The sequence below is a fragment of the Patella vulgata genome, chromosome 1 (assembly GCF_932274485.2).
Source record: "Patella vulgata chromosome 1, xgPatVulg1.2, whole genome shotgun sequence".
NCBI lineage: Eukaryota > Metazoa > Mollusca > Gastropoda > Patellidae > Patella > Patella vulgata.
This window is the reverse complement of record NC_065879.2, coordinates 32,948,687-32,972,455: the sequence shown is the minus strand read 5'-3', so window position 1 is coordinate 32,972,455 and position 23,769 is coordinate 32,948,687. Positions and strand designations below refer to the sequence as shown.

Below are 23,769 nucleotides of genomic sequence, written 5' to 3'. Positions count from 1 at the left end.
GGGTTTTACCGTCCACTCGACACAAACTAGGTCATTTCGGGACTAACACATGGTTCAATTTTATTTTAATAATTCACATGCACGTAGGGGTCTTTAGCAGTGGGAGGAAACCGGAGGACCCGGAGAAAAAACCCACAAGGTTGGACAGGCGACTCTACTCCTTGTCATGTATAACCGGGGAATCGAAACCCCGCCAGTTGACTCAATGACAGACCGTATGATACAGCACAGCACGCACATGCTAACCATTCGGCCATCCAACCCCGCTAGATCATTTGGTGTAAACATTTCATCCTTTCAGTAATTCAAGTATTTTCTTCAGGGTATTAAAACATAAATCTAGACTCCAGATTATCAAAGAGATTACATCAAAGAAATCCAGCTTCAAGTCAGAATTTTTAAATTACACTTAAGATATCAATGTTTACTTACTTTTCGATTTTGAGTAGGATAAATGTTGGTTACTTAGACAGAAATATCGTTTCTTAAAATTCTTTAAACCAAATTTCTTTCTACCCTGAGCTCTTTTGATGAGAGTTCTAAAAATAAATTAATGTCAACAATAAGATACCAATGAAACTTACACAACTGTAAAATAAATTATATGTGTTGTATTCAAAATGAAGTATACTTTTCTCTATAAAAATATTTATTTTTACAGATTAAGCCATAAAAATACATAATGACAATTGGCAACCTAAAATATCTTTACTATTTAAAAACTATTGCCAATAAGAATAATATACTGTTGTGTTTATTTACAAGCTCTATTTATCTTTACAGATTAAGCAACAAAAATATATAACAGCAACCTAAAATATCTTTATCATTTATAAGCTATTGCCAAGGACCCAATAATACACTATCATGCTGATATGTTATTGTATAGAATGATAGATAAATAATACTTTCTTATAATAATGCATTATTTAAATGTAAAATAATAACTTACCCTTCCTTGAGTATAATTGGAGCTTCAATATTTCGTAAATGAGCACCACAACTTGATGATATGATTTCTAAAAACTGGAAATAATAAAAACAAGTTTTACCAAAAAAATAATAAAAATAAAAAACTTTATCAACATGCATAGAATCGGATGATTACACTTGACTTACCATATATGATCGGATGATTACATTTGAATTTACAATTTTAACACAATAAACATATCAGATCGGGTGATTACATTTGACTTTACTATTTTAACATAATAAATGCATCATATCAGATGATTACATTTTACATACCATTTTAACATAATAAACGTATCAGATCACATGATTACATTTGACTTACCGTCTTAACTTTATCAACATGTATCGGATCAGATAATGATTCAAATAAAGGCACCATATACTCTTCTTTTAAACCAAATGAGATCTATAAACAGCAAAGAATCAAATTGTTAAATGAAGCAAGCAATATTCCATAGCAACATTAAGAGAAATAAACAAACTGGTTTCCATGTATACACTTATTTCATATACAACAAATTACATTCCTACTAGTACTCACATTTTTGGCACAAACAATATTGACTAAACCTTGAATAGATTTGGAGATTAGAGTTAAAGTTCGATTGACAGTAACATCCTGCAAGTAAACAAACAGAAATATTAATTAAATTTCATTTGAACGGTGGATTGGGTGGCTTCATGGTTAACACATGCGCGTTGTATCATAAGGTCTGTCATTGAGTCAAGTGGCATGGTTTTTGATTCCCCACTTGTTAAACAATATTCTATTAAATCACAGACTGGAAAGACCTAACCTTCCGATTTGCTTTAACATTTCACATCATTTTTTAAGTGATGGGTGTGGTGCTCTAGGAAGCATATGCTTTCACTATCTAGACCACTTTATACCACTTTTAAATTGCAGGCAGATTTCTGTTGTACTATTGTCTATTATTTTTCTATTAGAAACTTCAATAAAACGGTAAAATTTCTTATAATCAAGCAAAATGATAAGAATGTGGTAGTCATTTCCATATCTCTGCTCAAATGAATAGAATAAAAAAGAAAAAAAAAAAGAATACATCATCCAAATTACCTGTGTATCAGGTCGAAGTTCAAACAACTTTGGACCCAGAATAGCCGGAGCAAAAAATCTCAAAAATATAAAACTACTAACAACTAGGTAACGTATTGTTTGCATTCCTGAAAATTACAAAAAACTAATTCTAAAATCACACTAACAGTCTTACTCATTTATGAATCATTATCTCAATTAGAGAGAAGATATGAAAATACACTAATAGTCTTACTCAGTCAAGAATCATTATCTCAATTAGAGAGAAGATATGAAAATTATATAATTTGTCCCAATTTCTATCGCATACAATCATTAGCAAATAAAATAAGTTTGAACTGTCAATATAAATATTGATAAAAAGTTAAAAATTTTATTGGTCATAGAAATGGCAAGAGGAACACTCCCGTCAAAAGTCAAAACCTAGTAACTCACTTTTTTATCAAAATTGAGTTAGGACCAAAATTGTAGTTACTAGGGTTTGTGTTTCCAATCTTTTGATTTTGTAAGCAGTTACACCCATGACACAACCTAGCAACTTCCTTCATTTGCCTAGTATGCCACAGAAAAACCTAGCAGGGATGTAGCTACACCGGGGGGGGGCCAGACGCTTGCCGCCCAGCACAATGAAAAAATCGAAGAAAGCCACCCAGTCGTATTTAAACCCCTTCGTCGTTCTCTGTACACAAGCTCGGTGCTCGAAATTTACCACGTCAAACAGCAAAGCCATGGTAAAAGCCAACGCAAACCATGTCTGCCAAGGCATAATTTATTTTTGTGTGCCGTAGTAGACCCTATCATCCCAAATTAGTTTAAAGAAAGAAGTATTTGTATTTTGTTTATTCATATTTAGAAGTCTAGGTCAATTCATTTCACAATTCTACGGTCTTTAAATTTGTATATTTGCCGGAAATAGGTCACCCAGACCAATTTATGGCACTCCAATGTTAAAGGTTTGGATGTCGTAAATGGTGTCGTAATTCGTGAGACACGAGTCAAATAAAACAACGTATTTTAATTATCAATATCTACCTGTTGTCATAATTCGTTGTACTCAAATAAAACACAAAAAACGTTTTAAGAATCGTTTTAATTTTTAATCTCAAAGTAATAAAGTAATATTTGAAAAAAAAACCACAAAAAAACTGAGAAACAGAGTGGGGTGGGGCACTTTTATGCTCGGTCGGTTGGTGTCAAAAAGTTTTTAGATCCCTGGCAGAGTCTCTGTATCATTGATGAAAATTAAGTGAATTTGGTAAAAATTTGAATATATAAATGGAAATTTAATTTGCACTGAAGCAAATACAAAAGGCAGCAGATGCTCTAAAAATACACCAAGAAGGGTTGAATTTTCATAAAAGACCCCCCCCCTCCAAACAAATTTTCCTCGCTCCACACGGCAGCTATTTTTTCCACCACTCAGCAAATCCTGGCTACATCCCTGATCTAGTAACTCAATAGTCAAATCAATGCATAAGCTGGGGTTTAATATTCATTCATTACAGTTTCCTTTGTTTTCTCAAAATAAGAAAAAACGTGAGTTACTGGGTATTGCTTTTTGACGGGAGAACAATTTGTCTACATAAATCAAAGGCAATTTGAAACTAAATAAATTTTGCATATTATTTACAAATTTGGAGTGAGGGAGAGTGCAATGGGGTTGTATGTCGACTCCACATTAAACTTGCCCCCAAACAAGGTAACTTAAAGAAATCTTGTTTTATGATCATCTTAATTACATAAAAGAATATTCTATGGATTCAGATAACTTACCAGAATAATGAGAAAGTGCTGATTCTTTTATAGCATGAAAAACTTCTCTCATTGTTGTTGGACAAACTAAACCAGATCCTGTAATACTATCGATTATCTTTAAAACATAACTCTTTAAATTCTCCTATAAAATACAAATTATTTATCTTTAAAACATATTTGAATCTCCAAGTATTTAAATATGTGATATAGATTCATAAATTTATAAATATAATCATTTAATCTCTACAATAAAATAATACAAATAAATTATCTGTGAAAAATATATGTTCCTTCAAATAATAAAGTTAGTTTGTATTATAAAATAAAACCAAGTACGAACAATCCAAACCATTAGACAAAATTCTAAGTCCTAAAATATGCTGTTTTGGGGAACTTGAATACATTTTCCAATCAATGGTTATGTTAAGTAGGATATCAACTATCAAGGGAAATATATCTTTAAAAACATAGCTCATAGTTCCCAGGCAAATTATCATAAATTATCATAAAGTGATACATATAATTTACTTACCATATTATCACTGAGATTCTCACCATCTTTTAATCTTGACGGATCTATTTCACACGGTTTTTGTTCTGAACAAATCTTAAATGAGAAATTATTGAAAAATAAAAACTGAAGTTGGTTTTACTTGTCTATTAAGCTGGTTTGTCATCAAAACTATTTGCTGCAAAAAAAAGCTATTGAGGATCTGACATATAGGATTTTCATCTCTGTGAAGTCTGCGTTGAAAACTAGGGTTCAAGATTTTCTGTATAAATCATAACTTATGAATTTAAATACATGTACAATAAATATGTCCGACCAGAAAATATTTGATACAATCTTTTTTTGTTTTCCGGATGTTTCTGTCAAGTTCGGAATAATGACCTGATTATCGTACCTGGCCCTTTAACCCAAAATTCAAATTTCAACTAATCATATGGAACGAATACTGGTCTAGTTTATGCAAACAGATATGGAAGCTATAGAACGCCTATATGGCAAACTTGCCATTATTAACAAGATGTCCTGTACGTCCGTCAGACCGGAGTCAAGATAGATGGTCAGAGAAATGTAGTTTGGTGTACTTACATCATCTATATTAGTCTTAATGGTGCTGTGGAGATAAGGTAACCCAATAAATTTCATTAATTCATCAATAATCTTTGTGACCAGTGAATTACCTCGGAATAAAGTGTTGGGATCACTGAAATATACACAAGGTTAAATCTACTAAATGACAATACAAGATTAAATTTCATATATATTTATAGTTTTCATGATAGTTTGGATTTGTTTATAATACCAGACCTCGAGGAAAGAGGTATATATATCATTAATAACACTGTATGGATACACAAGATGAAATAGGGTTTAACAGCCCTACTTTTCTGCACTAACCTGGTAAATGAAGACAGATATACAGCATGCAGTCTATTAACAGGCTTCTACCATGTGCACACTGGTCATTTTTCAGTAGCAAAATGAAAATATAAACTTTATTACTGCCATGCATGTATCTATATACTTACACTGTCTTAGAGACTTCCCAATAAGCTAGAGCTTTGACTAGAAGGACTAATTTACCATGATGGTAGGTTAATTTAAGTAAAGGTTGTGCTGCCTCTGCGCGATTATCTACAATTTCACCAAGTAAATAAGCTGCACTCGCTGTTGTGGGCTATAAAATGAAATAACAAAGATATTAATCAATTAAACAATTTACAAACCAGATTCTACAATGGAACTGCTATCAATTTCCAAATACTTCACTCTTTTGGATTTATATTCCCAAATCCATTTCTGGATAAACAATGTAATCATAAACGCCTTGAAATGTTCATAATTATAATCCTAACATACTTAAGTCACATGGATACATTTTTATTAGAAATGGACAAGTAAAATAAAATCAAAGACCCACTTTGAATAATATGTCCAAAATTAATCAAATAAGTTCTAATTTATCACATATATATGAATGTGTGCTGTAGTCATGGTAGTACCCATTCAATCACAAGTCTTATAATATTTCCAATGTCAATCATTTCCAAACAGCTGAAATTTTCCAGACTATCTTGGGCCTATTTCTCTACGGTTTAGCATTTGCTTTGCTGACTATGTGAAAATTGGGACTGTCCCTAGAAAATCTATGTGATGTAAAAATAATTTACATAAGATATATTGTCTTTTGCAAGCAGTACAGTTTGCTGTATGTCTGAACACATATTATGATATCTTAAAGTTCGTTTGAATTATAAGGTCAACCTTTTAAGGCATACAACCTTCGGATATAAATTATGACTTGTTTTTGCCACAGGTCCCAAAGTATGAAATTTATTAATACAACTTACTGTAACATCACATGATCGTAATATTAAACATCTGAGATCGTTGTAATAGTGTGAGAGAAACACATAATCTGCTGTATAGGATATCTTTAATCTGAGAGAACCAAGATCTAGACGGGACTGTTTTGAATTTTCTCTGGCTTGTAAACAGTACCTAAAAATATTTGAAATTGGAATTTTTTATTATATTTAGTAAATTTCACTCTCTATTTATACACTATAATATAATACAGTATAAGCTTATTCAATTTCTTGTTATAGAGTATATAATAGTATTCTATAATATTCTATCCCATTTACCAAGCTATATTCTATGTCTTGCAATATAGTGGGGCGGTTAAGCAAAAAATCGTGCACTTTGGGTTAAAAGCATGAAACTTGGCACATAGATGGCATCAACCCTACTGATTATTTTGGGATGTGGATCCACCTCAGCAGCTCCCCCTGGTGGTCCTTACGGCCATCTTTTCCAAAATGGCGCCTATTCATTGATATACATATAACTAGGGGTGTCACAATAAGACATTTTTTTACAAATCATTTCAGGCCAGCAATTTACAGATGCAAAATTGCTAACTGAACACGATTTTTGAAAAAAAGATTTATCTATGAGGTCATTTTCGTTTGGGGTTTGCCTGATTTCAAAAATGGCCGCCAAAATTTGAAGAAAAATGAATTTCCAGATAGGATGGGTGATTATCACGCAATGTATGCCTTGTAATATATCAAATATAAGGTTTTTGTTGTAATTGAACTGAAAAATAATCTCTAAAACTAGTTTCCCCAAATCCAAGATGGCGGAAATTCATAATGGCGGCCACAATATACCCAAAATGGCGGATTGATCAGATTAAAGTCATTTCACAGTTTGATTTGGTTTGTAATATATATTTTAAAGGGATTACATTGTCACTGAACTTAAAATTAATCTAAATAAAAAAATAGTTTCCAAAATCAAAGATGGCGGAAATTCAAAATGGCAGCCTGAATTTGAATCATCAAAGTCCGGCAACTTTTGACGGTAAAACGGTGCAAAGACAAAGGAGATGAAATTAAAAATGCCTCAGTTGGCCCCGTTGTATGGTTATGGGATGGGGGTGGAAGGTCGGAATAACCAGATATTTTCTCCAAAGAATGTGTCCATTCTTAACATTATCATTAGCATCATTTGTTTTAATGCATAAAACAATTAAACTACATTTATTGTGTCTTAAGGTTAAATTCTTTGAAATTCTAATTAGCTGACTGGTAAGTTCTGCACATGGTTAATTGACTGACGGGTAGATTCCTGAGTACAGTCAATTTCAGTTGCCCTCGAAAAACTATTACACTTTGCTATTATAAACCAATCCAATAGAAAGATTGATGATTGCCCCTTTTTTCTGAAACAATCATCTACAATTATCAAATTCACTGACTCCGAAAACTTAATAGAGGACATATTACAAGGCATATCAAACAGAAAATTCACGATTATCCTAAAATTTGATCATTATTGGCAAATTCTGGCCGCCATTTTGAATTTCCGCCACCTTAGATTTTGGAAACTCTTTTTTTTTTTTAGTTTGATTTTAAGTTCAATGACTTTGAAAACTCTTTATATTATATATTACAAACCATATCAAAGAGTGAAATGACTTTTATCTGACAAATCGGCCATTTTAGATAAATGTTGGTTGCCATTTTTAATTCCGCCATCTTGGATTTTGGAAACTATTTTTTTATTTAGATTAATTTTCAGTTCAGTGACAATGTAAACCCTTTAAATTATATATTACAAACCAAATCAAACAGTGAAATGACTTTAATCTGATCAATCCGCCTTTTTGGATATATTGTGGCCGCCTTTTTGGATTTCCGCCATCTTGGATTTGGGGAAACTAGTTTTAGAGATTATTTTTCAGTTCAATTACAACAAAAACCTTATATTTGATATATTACAAGGCATACATTGCATGATAATCACCCATCCTATCAGGAAATTCATTTTTCTTCAAATTTTGGCGGCCATTTTTGAAATCAGGCAAACCCCAAACGAAAATGACCTCATAGATAAATCTTTTTTTCAAAAATCGTGTTCAGCTAGCAATTTCGCATCTGGAAATTGCTGGCCTGAAATGATTTGTAAAAAAATGTCTTATTGTGACACCCCTAGTTATATGTATATCAATGAATAGGCGGCCATTTTGGAAAAGATGGCTGTAACGACCACCAGGGGGAGCTGCTGAGGTGGATCCACATCCCAAAATAATCAGTAGGGTTGATGCCATCTATGTGCCAAGTTTCATGCTTTTAACCCAAAATGCACGATTCTACCAAAAATTCTTCCTTAACCCGCCCCACTAATAGCTGTGTATAACATAATACCCTATTTTTTATGCTTTATTCAATTTCTTGTTTTAGAGTATAATATCCTATATACCAAGATATGTTATAGAGTATACTCTATATTTATCAATCTAAATTCTATTTCTTGCAACAGAGTACAATATAATACCCTATTTACTATGCTTTATTCAATTTCTTGCTATAGAGTATAATATCCTATACACCTAGCTATACTCGATCCGTTTCTTGTTATAGTATAATATAATAGAGTATAAGCTTTATTCAATTTCTTGTTATAGATAATAACATCCTATCTCACTTACCAAGCTTTATGAATTGATTGGATATCTAAATCTCTTAATGGTATTTTGACTTCCCCTAAAAAGGCACCAGGAAACATGTTACCTAAAACTTCTCTCGACACTTTAGAATCATCATGCCACACTGAAATACTACAATAAAATATAATTTGTTAATAACTGAGAGTGCCAAAAACTGAAAGGAAATGAAATGAAATGAAATGGGGTTTAAGGTCCTACTGTTCTGCTCTGAGCTGGGCTAATGAAGACGGGCATACGCTATACAGTGTGCAATGAGGGAAATTTTGCCCAGACAGCGGCACTACGGCTTACTCTTGTATCGAATTCCAACTGTCATGGGATTTTTTACGTGCATGCCAATGTGTACACGGGACCTCGGTTTTTCGTACCATCCGTACCACTAGACAGCTGTCCTTGTCAGACCCTCTGTCCTGCATCACTGACAAGGGGGAACTACGCCGAACAATCTGGATGAACTTTCTCGGCCAATGTAGGGATCGAACACCCAACCTCCAGGCTAGCAAGCCAGCGTCTTAGCCACTTAGTCACCATGATCCCCAAAACTGACAGAATATATATAAACTTTACTCTGCTGGTGTACGAGACCTAACAAAATGTTCATCAATGGCCCTAAAGCATTCATCTGATACAATTGTTCTAAATGAAGTGAATTAGTCAATAACCAGGCCCCATGTTCACAAAACATACATTACATTTAAGTTACTCAAAATTGTTCAACTTATTTTAACTAAAATATCGCCTTTTATAAAACTTCTGTTGTTTTAATGTATCAAATACATCAATAAGAAATTATGTCACGTGCAAAGTTTTGTGTTTCTGGATTAAAGATATTTCTCATAAACAGTGATTGAAAATTGTGTAAATTCTTAACTTAAGTCTGAGAATGCTTTGTGAACTCGGGGCCAGGAGATCCAGGGTTTGATCCTAATGTTGGCCAAGGAAGTTCCTCAGGATTTCCTGCCCGGGTTTCCTGTCTAGTTGTTCAGATGGGACAAAAAAAACTGAGGTCCTGTTAAAATTGGCACTACAATAAAGATCCCTTGACATTTGAAAAATCAAAATAAAAGTAGCCTGCAGTGACACTGTCCATGAAAAATTTCACTCATAGGTGTATGCCTATCTTCATTAGCCCAGTTGGAGAGGAAAAGTAAAAGACTTTATTTTATGATCAGTAGTGGAATACCGCATTTTATCAGTGAAATAAAAGTGTTATTCCACTGGCTAGCAGTAGTCCATGTTGTCTTTACCTAAAATGATTGTAAAATCATAAAATAAATAGAACATTTGTCGTTTTGTCGTGAATAACATATTTTATTTCATCTCTAAGCAAGAAAACGTTTATATTTTCACTCATGCATAAGTTTTCTAGCTTCTCGATGAAATAAAATATGTTATTCACTCTAAAACGACAAATATCCTCTATATAATTACAACATTTCATTTTCATTTGCACACTATATTGACACAGAGTTAAAATATGTAAACAGTATATACAAACCTTAGTTCACCATTAAAAGCATCATCAAATGTGTATAAGTTCCTGTCATGGTTTTGACCTTTATTTTCTAACTGAAAGTTAAATACATCCTTATTATGTATCATAATTTTATCACTCAGTTAATCATACATACAAACATCTACATTATTATACACAATTTATACTAATCATGGACTAAAATTATATTATACACTACAAAGCAGATCCAGATACAAAGGGGGTCGTGTTGTGGCTCAGTGGAGAAGGTGCTGGCTTACTAACCAGGAGTACTCAGGTTCGATCTCAGTGTTAGTTTTCCCATGCCGGTAGTGCCTGTCTAGTTGTTTGGATGGGAAGACAGTTGGAATTCAAAATGATTGAAGTCTCTACTTAGCCTAAGCATAAAATGTTCATCATCAAACTTGTCATGGTATTGATGTAATGAAACTATACACCAAGTTGCTACTACTACTACCTGGTGCTTTAACGTCTGCTTCCACAGAAGTGATATCGCAGACAAGACATAGGAGTGCCAAAGCTTCTTACTGTTTTTAGAATATGATTTTGCAATCTTTCCATTTGCAGCCTTAGGCCATGGAGTGGATTTAGTGGGAAGTTCTTCCGTTTATTTAATTAAAAAAAACGTATTGTTTGGTTGTTGATCTGTAGAGACAGCATATATGCAGATGTGTCTCGTCTCTGGATTGGTCGATGTCATCTTTGTGGGTTTAGTGTTTAGGTGCCAGGCCCGTCTTATCGTGGCCTCCCCTTACTCCACTATCTGACTCTGACACCAAGTTGCATCATTGTCACCCAATTGGAATCAAAATTGTTGTGTCTGAAAGTCTCGACCAATCAAATTGCTTTCCACACATTTCTTAACCTGATTAGAAATTGTTCATGATCAAACTTCGTTAAGGTATTGATGTAATGAAACCATACACTCCCACTCAATTAGACTCAAGGTTATCATGCCTCAAAGCATCAACAAAACAAATTACTTTCAAAGCATTGACCTATAACAACGTCATAACTTACATCGAAGAAAAAGGTTTCATCAAAATTGGGACAAATTGTCTTTTTCTTGACATTTGTCCTTTTGACATCTTTGTGCTTTGATTTGGTATGTGTTACCATGACAACAGCATACGGATTACAGCTTCCATTAATAACTGTTAAATCACTACATTCCAATATCCTGAAAATAAAATATATATAATCATATTGGTAAATCTTTCAAAAAACAGCTTAAATTCCTATTAGTATTAGTAGTTCTCCATAGAAATTATATAAAATGAAATGAAATGGGGTTGAACGTCCTACTGTTTTGCTCCTAAACTCGGCTAATGAAGACAGGCATATGCCATACAGTTTGCTATGAGGGAAATTTTGCCCGAGCAGCGGTGCTACGGCCTACTCTTATATCGAATTACAACTGCCAAGGGATCTTTTACGTGCACGCCAATATGTACACGGGACCTCAGTTTTCCGTCCAATCCGAACGACTAGACAGCTGTCCTTGTCAGGCCCTCCGTCCTGCATCAGTGACAAGGGGAAACCACGCCGGAAAATCTGGATGAACTTTCTCGGCCAATGCAGGGATCGAACACCCGACCTCCAGGCTAGCGAGCCAGCGTCTTACCTACTTAGCCACGTGATCCCCCAGAAATTATATTAAAGATGCATTATGTAAGAGTTAAATCTGTCTACTGCAGGTCTTTTTTCTGCCTTCAAATGTTATATCAATCATTATTTAAACATTTATTAACATGGCAAGCTCATAATCAACTCTCTGGGCCTTTGGATGGCTCCAATTTTATGAAGATTAGAACACTGCAGCCATTTAAAATAAACAACCCATGCTACATTTTGTCAAAACTTCAAACACTCGTAACATTCCACTGAACATAGTAATTTGACTGAAATTTTTGATATATTCATTTTTCATTATCTAATTTTCAACCACTATTTCTCATTTTCATACTTACAGTGATACAAATTTTATGGAGTGGATGGGCTCCATTTATAGTATCTAGGAACTTCTTACCTGACTGCCATTCGATGGGAAGAAAAAGATTCTGGTTCAGTATTGAGGATTTCATCAAAACGTATTTCAAGATGAACTTTACCCTGATGACAGATAGAAAATCAAATCTGTAAGTTTATGCAACAAAAATGTACAAATGCTATTGATAGACATCATCATTAACTTATAGTAACATTAAAACATAATGAAATGATATATAGTGACACTAAGATTAAATTATTATCTTGAACAGAGATGATAATGTGATTGAGGATCAGTTCGTTCTACCCTACCTGTACTTGTGCATCAACATCTATAGGAGTTAAAGGAAACCAATGTTCTTTATTATGATATCTATACAGTTCATCTTTCTTTAATGTTACTTTACCAATAATCTACAAATAAAGAGACAAAGTTATTTACTTAAAGAAGCATTATGTAAGATTTAAATAAAGGGCAGGCCATTCTTGCTATAATAGTTCTAAAATAGATAATGCAAAATGAATATATTGAAAATTTCATTCCAGTTACTTTATTCTGCGCGAAGTTATCACCATTTGAAGTTTTTGCAAGATGTAGTATAGATTGTTTATTATCGTAACAACGGTACTTGGTATTTGTGACTTAGCCTCGCATCAACATTTTTAAAATAAATCATTAATGGCGACTGTGTTTTATAATCTGTTTAACTCTCCGCCAAACGATGATCTAGAGAGTTGATTAAAGAGAGAGAGAAATGGGGGTATTTCGGGACTAACACATGACTGAATTTTATTTCAATAATTCTATTGGGCATAGGGGTCTTTAGCAGTGAGAGAAAACCTGAGGACCCGGAGAACACCAACGACGTTGGACAGGCAACCTTACTCCCTGTCACGTACCAGCAGGGAATCGAAACCAGGCCACTCGACTCCACGACAAACCTTATGAACCAACACGCATATATTAACCATTCGGCCACCCAACCCCTCTGAGTAGATTATAATAGTTTATATAACTTATGAAGCCAAACTAAAGACCTGCAATAGGCAGATTTAACATATGGTTCAATTTTATTTCAATAATTTGTTTGCGCATATGGAGGAAACCGTGCGACTATTTTGGCGATAATTTTGAAAAAAAGATGGCAGATATTGTCGGATCGACTATATACTAAGATTTTTGTTTTCAGATTAAACGACACAATAACAAACATATGGCGTGGTTGCTATGTGATTTTGTTTTAAAACATACCGAAATCTTTAACTTGCTTTTTCTCAAAACTTGCTTTTTTGACTTGGACAACTTCAAATGGATATAGCTCAATTAGCAATTTGATAGAATACATATCTATATTTTAATTCGTTTTTTTATACTTTTAATGGCCTCTATTACATGAAGATCTGACCGATTTTAGTGAGAGGTCACGTCAGGGGTTATACGAGCGGCTTTTTACTATGACGTAAGTCATTTGATAAACCAATCAGCTTTGATGTTTCTAGTGGGATACCCACAGTTCTGTGCACTGCATGCCAAGAACTCGCAGCAACAGACCATTTCATTGGCTAATCCCTCACATCATCCAGAACACTAGATATATAACAACTCTTCCAGATCCTAGTGTAGTATTTCCAAGTAAAAGGAAATTTTGAACTATAAAAAACGAAACAAAATAGGATCTGTATTTTAATCAGATTGCTCAATCAATTTTTGCCTGATTCAAACCAACCATACATCATTTTGAAGGTATTGAGGTGGAGAATGTGATAATAACGATAACTCAATTTTCAAAATTTCCTCATTATGAATATGACTCAATTTGCAAGCACAGGTCACATTGAACTTAGTTTATGTCTAGACTAAAGTTTCATTACTTCTCTCCAATTAGAAGTAGAGTTATTATCTTCTAAACTACCAGCAAATCAATCAAATAGTTTATCTGTGCTTTGACTAAGCAGAAAATGCTCATCGTCAAACTCAGTCAAGACTTTAATAATGAACATTTACACCAAGTTTGATCATTCTACCTCAATTAGACGCAGAGTTATTGTGTTCCAAAAGATTTGGCGGACAGCCAGCTAAGCAGAAAATACTCTTCATCAAACTGAGTTACAATATTCACCTGACGAACTAACGAACAACTGCACCATTTTACCTCAATAAAAGGAAGTTATTGTGTTCGTCAAGGTTGTCTCATGAACAGAAATCAGCCATTTCATGCTCTATTTACAATTATCGTCAAAAATCTAGACACAAAATCATACAATTTTAAAATAATAAAGTTTCACCTTGTCCGTTTTTGAGCCATTATCATGTACCATAAAAGATAAAAACCTAAATTTCTTTGGTATTTCTCCCTGAAATTCTTCTCCATAAAAAGGGCTAGAAAGAAAACATAAACATAAAAGGATATTCACAGTTCAATATAATAATTAATGTGTGATAGGTTAAAGAACATGGAAGGAAAGATACAGAAATATGCAATTAAATTAAAAATACTAAATCTTTTCATCATCAACAATCATGAAAATATTTTTGGCCTACTCACTTTAAAGATTTTTCTACAACTGATGTTTTATAAATGGTCTCTGAGTCAATCTTGATACTACAGAATGTACTTCTACCACTATTAGACACTGTATGAGATGGCAAATTCTTCGCTTCACCTGTCAAAATAATATTTACCCTATATTAAAATAATAAGCCAGTTGTCATACCACAAAAATCTTATTCAATGGAAAGTGGTTAGCTTGATATTACATGGGCCTCGGACTTATTCAAATACCTATTTGAACATTTGCTCTAATCTATAACTTTGTATGTTACAGGGGCTGCGGAAAAAAAAGCAAAAAGAAAAAAGCTTGTTTCCAAGTCACAGGTCTATGAAAGGGTATCGCTGCCAATATTGAATGCTCTGCTAAAAGTAAAATGTCTTGTCGATTGATTATATGTAAAAAGTACAGTCTTAATACCGGTAATGATAAAGTCAAAATACCTTGAAGGCCAAAGTTAAATGTAAAACGTCAAAAGAAATGTGTCAAATGACAAATAATGTCTTATTGGAAAATGCTGTTTTTTGATGTGACAACATTTTTCTCATTACATTTTACATTTGCACTCTGTCGCATCTCACGTGTCCTTCATGCTTTCTGCATAGCATTCTTATGCACAGTGGCGACAGCGCTATCTTTGATATAATGCAAATCTAGGATATCACGTTACTTATTAACATACACGAAAACGACCCCCGAGATCAACCAGGCAGACTATACGCCAGCACACTATAAAGATATTCACAACACAACAAGAGGAAATCAACCTGGCACACTATAAGAAATTTACTTAAGAAACGATCAAATTTGGAAGGTACTATGATTACAAGAATGTGGGTGGGACGTGGGGTATGCAATATCAAAATACGGGTCTTAATACGAAATTCCAGATATCATGTAGTTACATTTTTCTTTGTAAATGTGTAAATAAATCTTTCTGGCGCATTCATATTTTCATAACTTGAGAAAAGAACATCTGGATGGTACTCACCTCTATTAAGTGACTGTGTGTGTGTGAGGGGGGGGGAGGATTCAATGTTAAAATACAGGTCTTCATACGAAATTTCAAATATCATGTTAAATATAAGTGAAAAGCTTGTGCATTGCTTTTCCAAATATGTAAATAATTTTCTGGCACATTCATATTTGCATACCTTGAAAAACGTAGAGGGTGGTAAGAAACTCTATTTTAAAGTAGCTAAGTCTCTAACTCAATATCATCCAAAATCTTCAACATTGAAAACACGATTTATTTGTCAAATTAAATCAACATTCATGTTGTGATCTTACCGGAAAAAGATGGGCGTTTGATATCCAATATTTAAGACAAAATAAACATTTTACCATTGGTACACGAATCGTGTACGATAATGCGCTTCAGCCCCAGTTGTATCAAGAGACTCGAGGGACGAGGCTAAACACACCGCACCAAATCAAACGGCGTATGTAGACTGGAATAACCAGACGCTAGAAATTTGCACTCGCTTAAGACTGCTGGCTTATTTTGCCGAAAATAACTGATTTGAAATTGGAGTAAAAACGGAAACCATTGAATGTAAATCAGTTTACATACATTCATATTACTGTATTATATGCGTTGCGACCCACTTTTGTCAATTTCTAGGTCCCAAATGTTAGCGATTTAGCTCCTTTAAATGACATGGGGGGATGGGGGTGTATAATTTAAAGTAAACATACAGGTCTTAATACATAATTCCATATATCATGTTATGTATCACTGAAAGGCATGTTTATGGCTCTTTTCAAATATGCAAATAATGTTCTGACACATTCATATCTTCATAACTTGAAAATAAAGAGAGAGAGAGAATGAGAGAGAGAGGCAGAGAGAGAGAGGGGGGCACGATGGCAAGTATGGGTCTTAATACAAAATTCCAGTTATCCTGTTATACATCACTGGAAAATATGTTTCTGTGGTTCTTTGAATCTATCAGTTATTTTCTGGCACATTCATGATTACGTACTTTATTACTTAGAAGAGAATGAAAACCTTGTTGTTTTGTCTAAAGAAATGTGTCACTATGCATATCAATCACTAGATTTCGTTGCAATCACGGTCGTCCAGCAAATTTCTTATACTTTGCGAGTTTGATTTGAACAGTTTTTACAATAATTAAAGATAGGTTGCCAGGGAACAAAACATACACACACAGCAGCTAAATTGCCCAGGCGCCAACAAGAGTTGTTTCATATTATTTCTTTTGTCGGTAATGAAACATTTATAATACCGGTACACTAAAATCTCATTAAGAGGTATAACTCATTAAGTAATTATCAGAAAATCATTATAATTTGTTTGGCTTCTAGTTCTGCCCCATCATCGGCCCATATTAATTATAATTATATGCTAACGTTTATTATCCATATACATAATACAAAACATTTCATAATCATTCATGGATTTAGTTGTTCAAGTTATCAAAAATCATTGAAAATCAATATACTTATATTAGTTTACTATAGTAATGAAATCTACTGTTTAAGGGCATTGCTGAAATATCTCGCTCTCTTGGTGGTTTAAACTCTTGATTCTACAATTGGCACCTCAGCCTTAGCAATGAAAAGTCTGGATAATCCTAACAACATTGATCACTCGGCTGGTTTTATTATTACGTTTGATAACTTGATGATCGTATTTAATTCATTCATAAAACATGTGTAACAGGGAAGAGATATCAAATTGACTGTTATTTCAGAATTTATTTCGGTTGCATAAAATGACATACGATCTATGTCATCCCACACAGTCTCATGTTAACTTGAAATGCGATACAGCTAGAGTCTTGACAATCGTGTCTTTATTAATGAACTGCCATGGAATAGCTGTAAAAAAGGAACCGTTATGTGAAGCAAAAATAGTCCTTTGCGCTCCGAGTCACTATATAAACATGTTCAGAAATATTCCATAAACTCTTTTCTGGAAACTGAAAATGGTTTTAAAGTTGTTCTTACCTATTTTTACTTTCAAACTCTCTTCTATTCTGACATCTCCAAGTTCTGCCATATTTGACCCACATCCTAGACGACTTCTACCGGATGTGACTTCACATGGCGCGGCTCGCAAGGCGATCTTAACTTCACGTGGGGAATGATTCTGAGATAATATTTATAAACTGACGAAGTGGAAACTTGACCAAAACTTGCCCCAGATTAATTAACAAAGACAGTTGGTCAACAAATAACTTAGATTGTTTTTTGACCCAAATATTTCCGATTCAGTACAGGCTAATTTGATTTGAAAAAAAAACGGCCGAAATTAAGTCAGGATCAACATAGCCCTATCTAGCTGACATTTACATCAAATTTAAACATGCTTTTCGGAACTAACTAAACATAACATAACATAGGCCTATTAATACCTCAATTTTTTTTTTTTTTTTTTTTTTGAAAAAATGGCACAGAAATGTAGGCCTACATAGAACGAGGGGCCTATAGCTTGCAAGAAAACAAAATATAAATGAAAAGATATGGTCAAATCATTTCAAATTCTAGATAAAAAACAAATTGTTGAATTTTATTATGCTTTGTAAGGCCACGTGTAATAATGCACATTATAATGTTTGATGAAGGAAGGCCATATTTATAATAGGGTCAGATACTATAATATATGCGATAGCTAATAAATTGATATAATATTTCCGCCCATGGAACTTTAAATAACTAGCTAAATGGTTCGATTCTAACTAGAGTGTGATTAAAGTGAATATAACATTTAGAATAAAATAGATACACCAAAAGAAAATGTAATTGTCATTGTATCGTATGCGTTATGTTCCTTAAGTTCATTATGTCCGTATTCCTTTGTATATACCCTTGATTTTCTACCTTTTTTTTCTTTTTTTTTTGAAAAAATGTATTGCAGAGTAATCTACCTAAACGCGTTTCAGTTTTGCAGGTATAACGATTGGACGATCAGAATATCACAGAAAAATTACAAATGTTTAAATTATCTACTTTTCCCAGTGTTTTAGGTGGATTTTCAGCATGGTTTCTTCTTATCAGTGGCAGCCTGACACGAAACATCGTTCAGTCGTTCGAATGGGGTGAAAAAACCATGACGGTTGGAATTCGACGAAGGGTATAGGCGGAAACGCCGCAGTCCAGACAAAAGTTCTCCATTGGACACTGCATGGTGTATGTCCGTCTGCATAATAAGCCGGCTGATTCAGAAAAGTAGGACGTCATCCCCTATTTTCAAGTAGGTAACCAGTAGTGGTAGGTGATATACAATGAATGGGGGTTATACAGACACGTGAAGTGTGCTCTAAAAATGCAAACACCCGAGTATGAAAGACACCTTGCTTATTGAAATAAATAGAAAATTTGAACGGTGCCTGGTATAAAAGACATCTCGATATAAACATTTTACCCCGTTGCCCGGAAATGTCTATACGTAAATGTTATCACAAAATAACAGGGTAGCATGTAATATATCTGCTGACTTTAAAATGTCACATTCCCTTTAAGTGATAACAAAAGCAACAAAGGCTTTATTGTGCTCTTCAGAAAGAATACGGGGTATTTTTATGGCAGAGCGAACCGGAAACCCATTGAAACATCATCTATGAAAATATTCATCTAAGTTTAAATATAATGTGTTTCCGGCTCATCATTAATATGGTTAATAGAATGACAAGTTCAAGAGTGCGTCGTACATATTGGATGAATGAAATTTATTTTTACATTTATTTACATGATATCACTGACTTGAAGGCCTAAAAATAATGTGTGATATAAATTCAGGAATGGACTTTAGAACGTGACATCTCTTGTATGCATATTGTTCCCACTTAAGTCTTTTCTTGTGTTTTGTTTTCAACTACGATTGTCCAATGAACACGAGTTAATATTATTGTTTACTTATAAATCCAGATGAAAACCCGATACGGCCATTTTATAGGGGCGTGGTGATCGCTGATGTTGCACTAGGACGAAGATCTCGCGGAGGAGAGGGGGGGGGGGGGTAGCTCACAAAACCCATAGTTATATATCGTTAAAGGCTAACCGGATGGTATCTCTCCGGCGTAGAGAAATTTTGGTGTGGGGTGGGGGAACATTCCATAATCGAATTGTCTATTTTAAATGGTTGATGGTTGACAATGACACTGCTTGATCATTTTGATTACAAAGTATTCTGAACATTAAATTCTTGTCAAAAATTCCAAACATAATTTATATTTTCTAAAGTGTTGTTATTCCAGGGGAGAATTTCCGTTCCTCTTCCTCTACAGAATTCTAACTGTAAAATTCTGGCTTTAAGACCGGAATGAAGTTTAGCGGTCTATTTAACAATCTATATGCATACATAGGCCTATATTATTCATATACACGCGATTGCAAGTGTTATTGTTTTGTTATGGTAGGTATTAGACACAATGAACAACACTATAGGATTGACTCGCACGTATGTATAACAATAAGCATACTATAAGAGAGAGAGAGACAGAGAGAGAGAGAGAGTTTAACGTCCACTTGACACAAACTAGGTCATTTCGGTACTAACACATGGTTAAATTTTATTTCAATAAATCTCTTGCGCGTAGGGACCCGGAGAAAACCCACGAGGTCTGACAGGTGACCCTACTCCTCGTCACGTACAACCGGGGAATCGAAACCACGCCAGTTGACACAATGACAGGCCTTATCATACATTCGGCCATTGCGAAGTTACCATAGGTTAGACATGGCAACGCCCTTAAGTAAGGTTTAGGGCTTTTATATACGTTTAAAGGCAACGTTCAGGCGGTTCGTGAACGCATTTATTTGGTATCATTTCGCAATTATTATTCTTGTTAGTGGTGTATTATGGAGAACAGGCCAAGAAAAGGCGTCTAGTTGTTCGGGTGGTTCAAACCCTTGGAATGCAATTGCTGTCCGGGCAAAATTGCGTATTAGCCCGGTTGCTGCATGAATATAAGACTAAAAGAACACATAAAATGACCATACCAAAATTATATGTACTTGAAGTGTGTACACATACAGCAATTTAATTCAAATCCATTCATAATTAACTGAGACATCTTAACTCAAAGTCGCAAATATAGACATCCCCCAAAAACAACTATAGCGAAAATGTGGCATATTAAAATTTGCTCTAAAGCGTAATATCTAATTACAGGGTTATATTACAAAACTAAAATGGTCCAGTAAGTTTTATATGATTATTAGTAACCTCATTTGTTTATTATTTACAACTTTACAAATGCATATTACACTTTATTATAACTGTTTATTAAAATGAGTTTACAATTATTGATTGGGTAATTACGTTTGTAGATCACCAAAGAAGCCACCACAGCTGTAGTGTGTTCTGTTAACTTCGCCACCAGACTGAATTATCTTCTGCCAAATTCGTTTTATGCCGTTTAATTGCAGAGGTTGTTGTACGCTTAAACCCCTCGATGTTCCCAAAACTGTCTAACCATTTAATCAAGAAATATAACTATCGCACCCTAAGTCAAGATGGCAGACAATAAGCCGTCGGGTTGCCAGTTAGTGATTACTGTCACCTTTGCCCAGTGTTTTTTTTTTTCCGGGAATCCGGTATTTTCTAGTAAAAATGGGCGCATCTGCTTTCCATTTATACCAAATTTGCCATACATTTTTTGGAAATGACTACCCCATGAATACTTTCGTTAAAATGTATCTAGTATAATTGAAGAGTGATATGAATAAAAAAAATGGCCATGTACTGCTGTGTATGGGCAAAAAGGCGCAGTAGGTCCCTTTTGTTTGCACGAATTCCGTAACTCAATGACACAAACATAAATTTTAAAGCCACAAGCTCGTAATCTATAACAATTCAAGGCGCTGGTAACAATTATTCTGCCTTTATACAGTGATTGTCTATTTGTAGCTTACGTAATGATTTGTTCAGTCTGCGGTCAATAATTCCGTAAGAGATGGTCTAAAACCAATAAATGTGAGGTATATGCCGTGGATGATTATATATTTATCTTCATTTCAAAGTTATTGTATAACAACTCAAAATTATCCAGGACAGTGTGTTTTCTATAGGGCACGTGGTAATTACGTGTGAGCTACTGAAATGGTTTTTCTAGGGTCGATTCAGCTATTTCGTTTATTTAAGTAGCCAAAACGGAATATTTCATTAATAAATAATTATCATAAGCCTTACCAATATTTCATTTTTAAGTCCAATATATATTTTTTTGTGTACCCAATGCTGACAAAGTGGTACAGACACGTGAATTCACAATACCTCCATGAATAAAAATCATGAAATATGAATTTACTTTGAAAAGTTTTCGTGCGTTATCAAAAATGACCGGCAGTGAAAATTTTGAAGTGGAAGCCCTGGTTCAGTGGGTATGTTAATTGAACTGTCAATACATTTAATGTATATCGTATGTGTAGTCCCTGTGACGTCACTTGTCAATCAACCGGATTAAGATTGCAATCAAAAAGTTGAAAAGTGTAGTCCCTGTGACGTCACTTGCCAATCAACCGGATTAAGGTTGTAATTGAAAAGTGTTTTAGAGCGCCTGACACATAAACGGTAATATATCGAATAGTTTTACTCAGATCGGTGTGAAATTGTTGCAAAGTGTATAAACACTAGGTTTAAGTACATACAATTTTGTTTGCTCATTTTATTTCATTTAATAATTCATTGTTACCTATTAAATGACAAACTGAAATTTAAAGGGTTTGTTTTTATTCTTGGAATAACATTGTTTGAACAACTATAAGATAAACTCACTCCTATTTTATATCAAACGATACACTATTTCAAATAACAATAGGCATAGGCCTACGCATTTATATTTTAACACAGAGATAGAACGAGTTGTTTCGCTATCCTTAGATGGGATTATACACACGGCGATAGAATAAAAAAGAAAGGCTTTAGAAATGTCAGCCGGTCGTAAGAAATATATTTGATTTAAGTGTTTTTACCCAACTTTAAATTAGCCAAAATCAGGGCAAAATTAATTAAGGCATCTGTAATTGGTTTAAAATTTTCTGCCAAAAGACGTTATCCTGAATCAAAATATAATTATGACCCATGGCCTATATACACACCTACGCTATTTCTTATGAAAACAGCATGCTATATGTATTTGGGATATGTACTATAATTAGGTTGATGAACAGATTAATTGAGATGCATAACGTACACCAATGATTGATGTCTAAACATTACCGTATCTGATAAACTCTCTGATATTGCTGTATTCGCCAATAAGAGTCCAATTTATTAATCAAATCTATCAAAATCGCATACCCCTGACAACGTAATTTACTCACTATCTATTAAAGGTATGGTACAAAGTCCGAGTCGTTACTTTAATCACACAAATATTCGAATTCAAATATTTTTTAGTATTCGTTGTCGTTATTCCGTGTTAATTAGAATTGATATCTATAAACTATGAACTACTATTAATTGAATAGAACCAACTTATATCCATAACAAATACATATATTAAGAAAATATATTAATTTGCAATGACCCCCACCACCCAAATAAAGAAGAAAACGATAAAAAAAATTGACTACATCCAGTTGAACCGAATATTCAAATATTAAACAATGGCGCAGAATATGTGAATATAAAAGTTAACCTTCGGTGTTACCACTACTAATTACTAACTTATAATAATTTTTTTCTATAGCTTTATATGTGCAAGTTTCCAGCGTGGATTCACCCTTATCAGTGCTGCAAGGTCAACATCTAGTTGTTCGGATGGGACGGAAATCCGAGGTCCTGTGTTTAAATGGACTCTATAGAAAGCAGGAAATGCCATTGAACCTTCTCAGCCAACACCAGGAGAGAACCCGAGATCTCCAGGTTAGCCCATGATGTATTACTCACTTAGCCACTCCCGCTAAGCTAGAGAGCTTGTATAATAAACCAACAAAGCTTTAGTTTGGCG

The 23,769-nt window shown here is 33.9% G+C and overlaps 1 protein-coding gene across 2 annotated transcripts in view; it reads right to left on the bottom strand.

Moving 5' to 3' along the window:
- Positions 1 to 17,939, bottom strand: part of LOC126814848 (ras GTPase-activating protein 3) — a 29,578-nt gene extending 11,639 nt beyond the window's left edge. For both annotated transcript variants that reach the window (XM_050540254.1, XM_050540261.1), the window contains exons 1-18: positions 17,822 to 17,939; positions 14,845 to 14,962; positions 14,585 to 14,678; positions 12,611 to 12,712; positions 12,339 to 12,421; positions 11,330 to 11,489; positions 10,313 to 10,383; positions 8,797 to 8,925; positions 6,149 to 6,299; positions 5,327 to 5,475; positions 4,887 to 5,001; positions 4,323 to 4,397; positions 3,809 to 3,932; positions 2,057 to 2,163; positions 1,520 to 1,597; positions 1,301 to 1,384; positions 953 to 1,026; positions 433 to 539 (exon numbers count right to left, since the gene is read on the bottom strand). In XM_050540254.1, coding sequence (XP_050396211.1) covers positions 433 to 539; positions 953 to 1,026; positions 1,301 to 1,384; positions 1,520 to 1,597; positions 2,057 to 2,163; positions 3,809 to 3,932; positions 4,323 to 4,397; positions 4,887 to 5,001; positions 5,327 to 5,475; positions 6,149 to 6,299; positions 8,797 to 8,925; positions 10,313 to 10,383; positions 11,330 to 11,489; positions 12,339 to 12,421; positions 12,611 to 12,712; positions 14,585 to 14,678; positions 14,845 to 14,962; positions 17,822 to 17,873 — 1,873 coding nt within the window. In that variant the 5' untranslated portion in view covers positions 17,874 to 17,939. The remainder of the gene's footprint in view (positions 1 to 432; positions 540 to 952; positions 1,027 to 1,300; positions 1,385 to 1,519; positions 1,598 to 2,056; positions 2,164 to 3,808; positions 3,933 to 4,322; positions 4,398 to 4,886; positions 5,002 to 5,326; positions 5,476 to 6,148; positions 6,300 to 8,796; positions 8,926 to 10,312; positions 10,384 to 11,329; positions 11,490 to 12,338; positions 12,422 to 12,610; positions 12,713 to 14,584; positions 14,679 to 14,844; positions 14,963 to 17,821) is intronic.
- Positions 17,940 to 23,769: the final 5,830 nt, after the last annotated feature.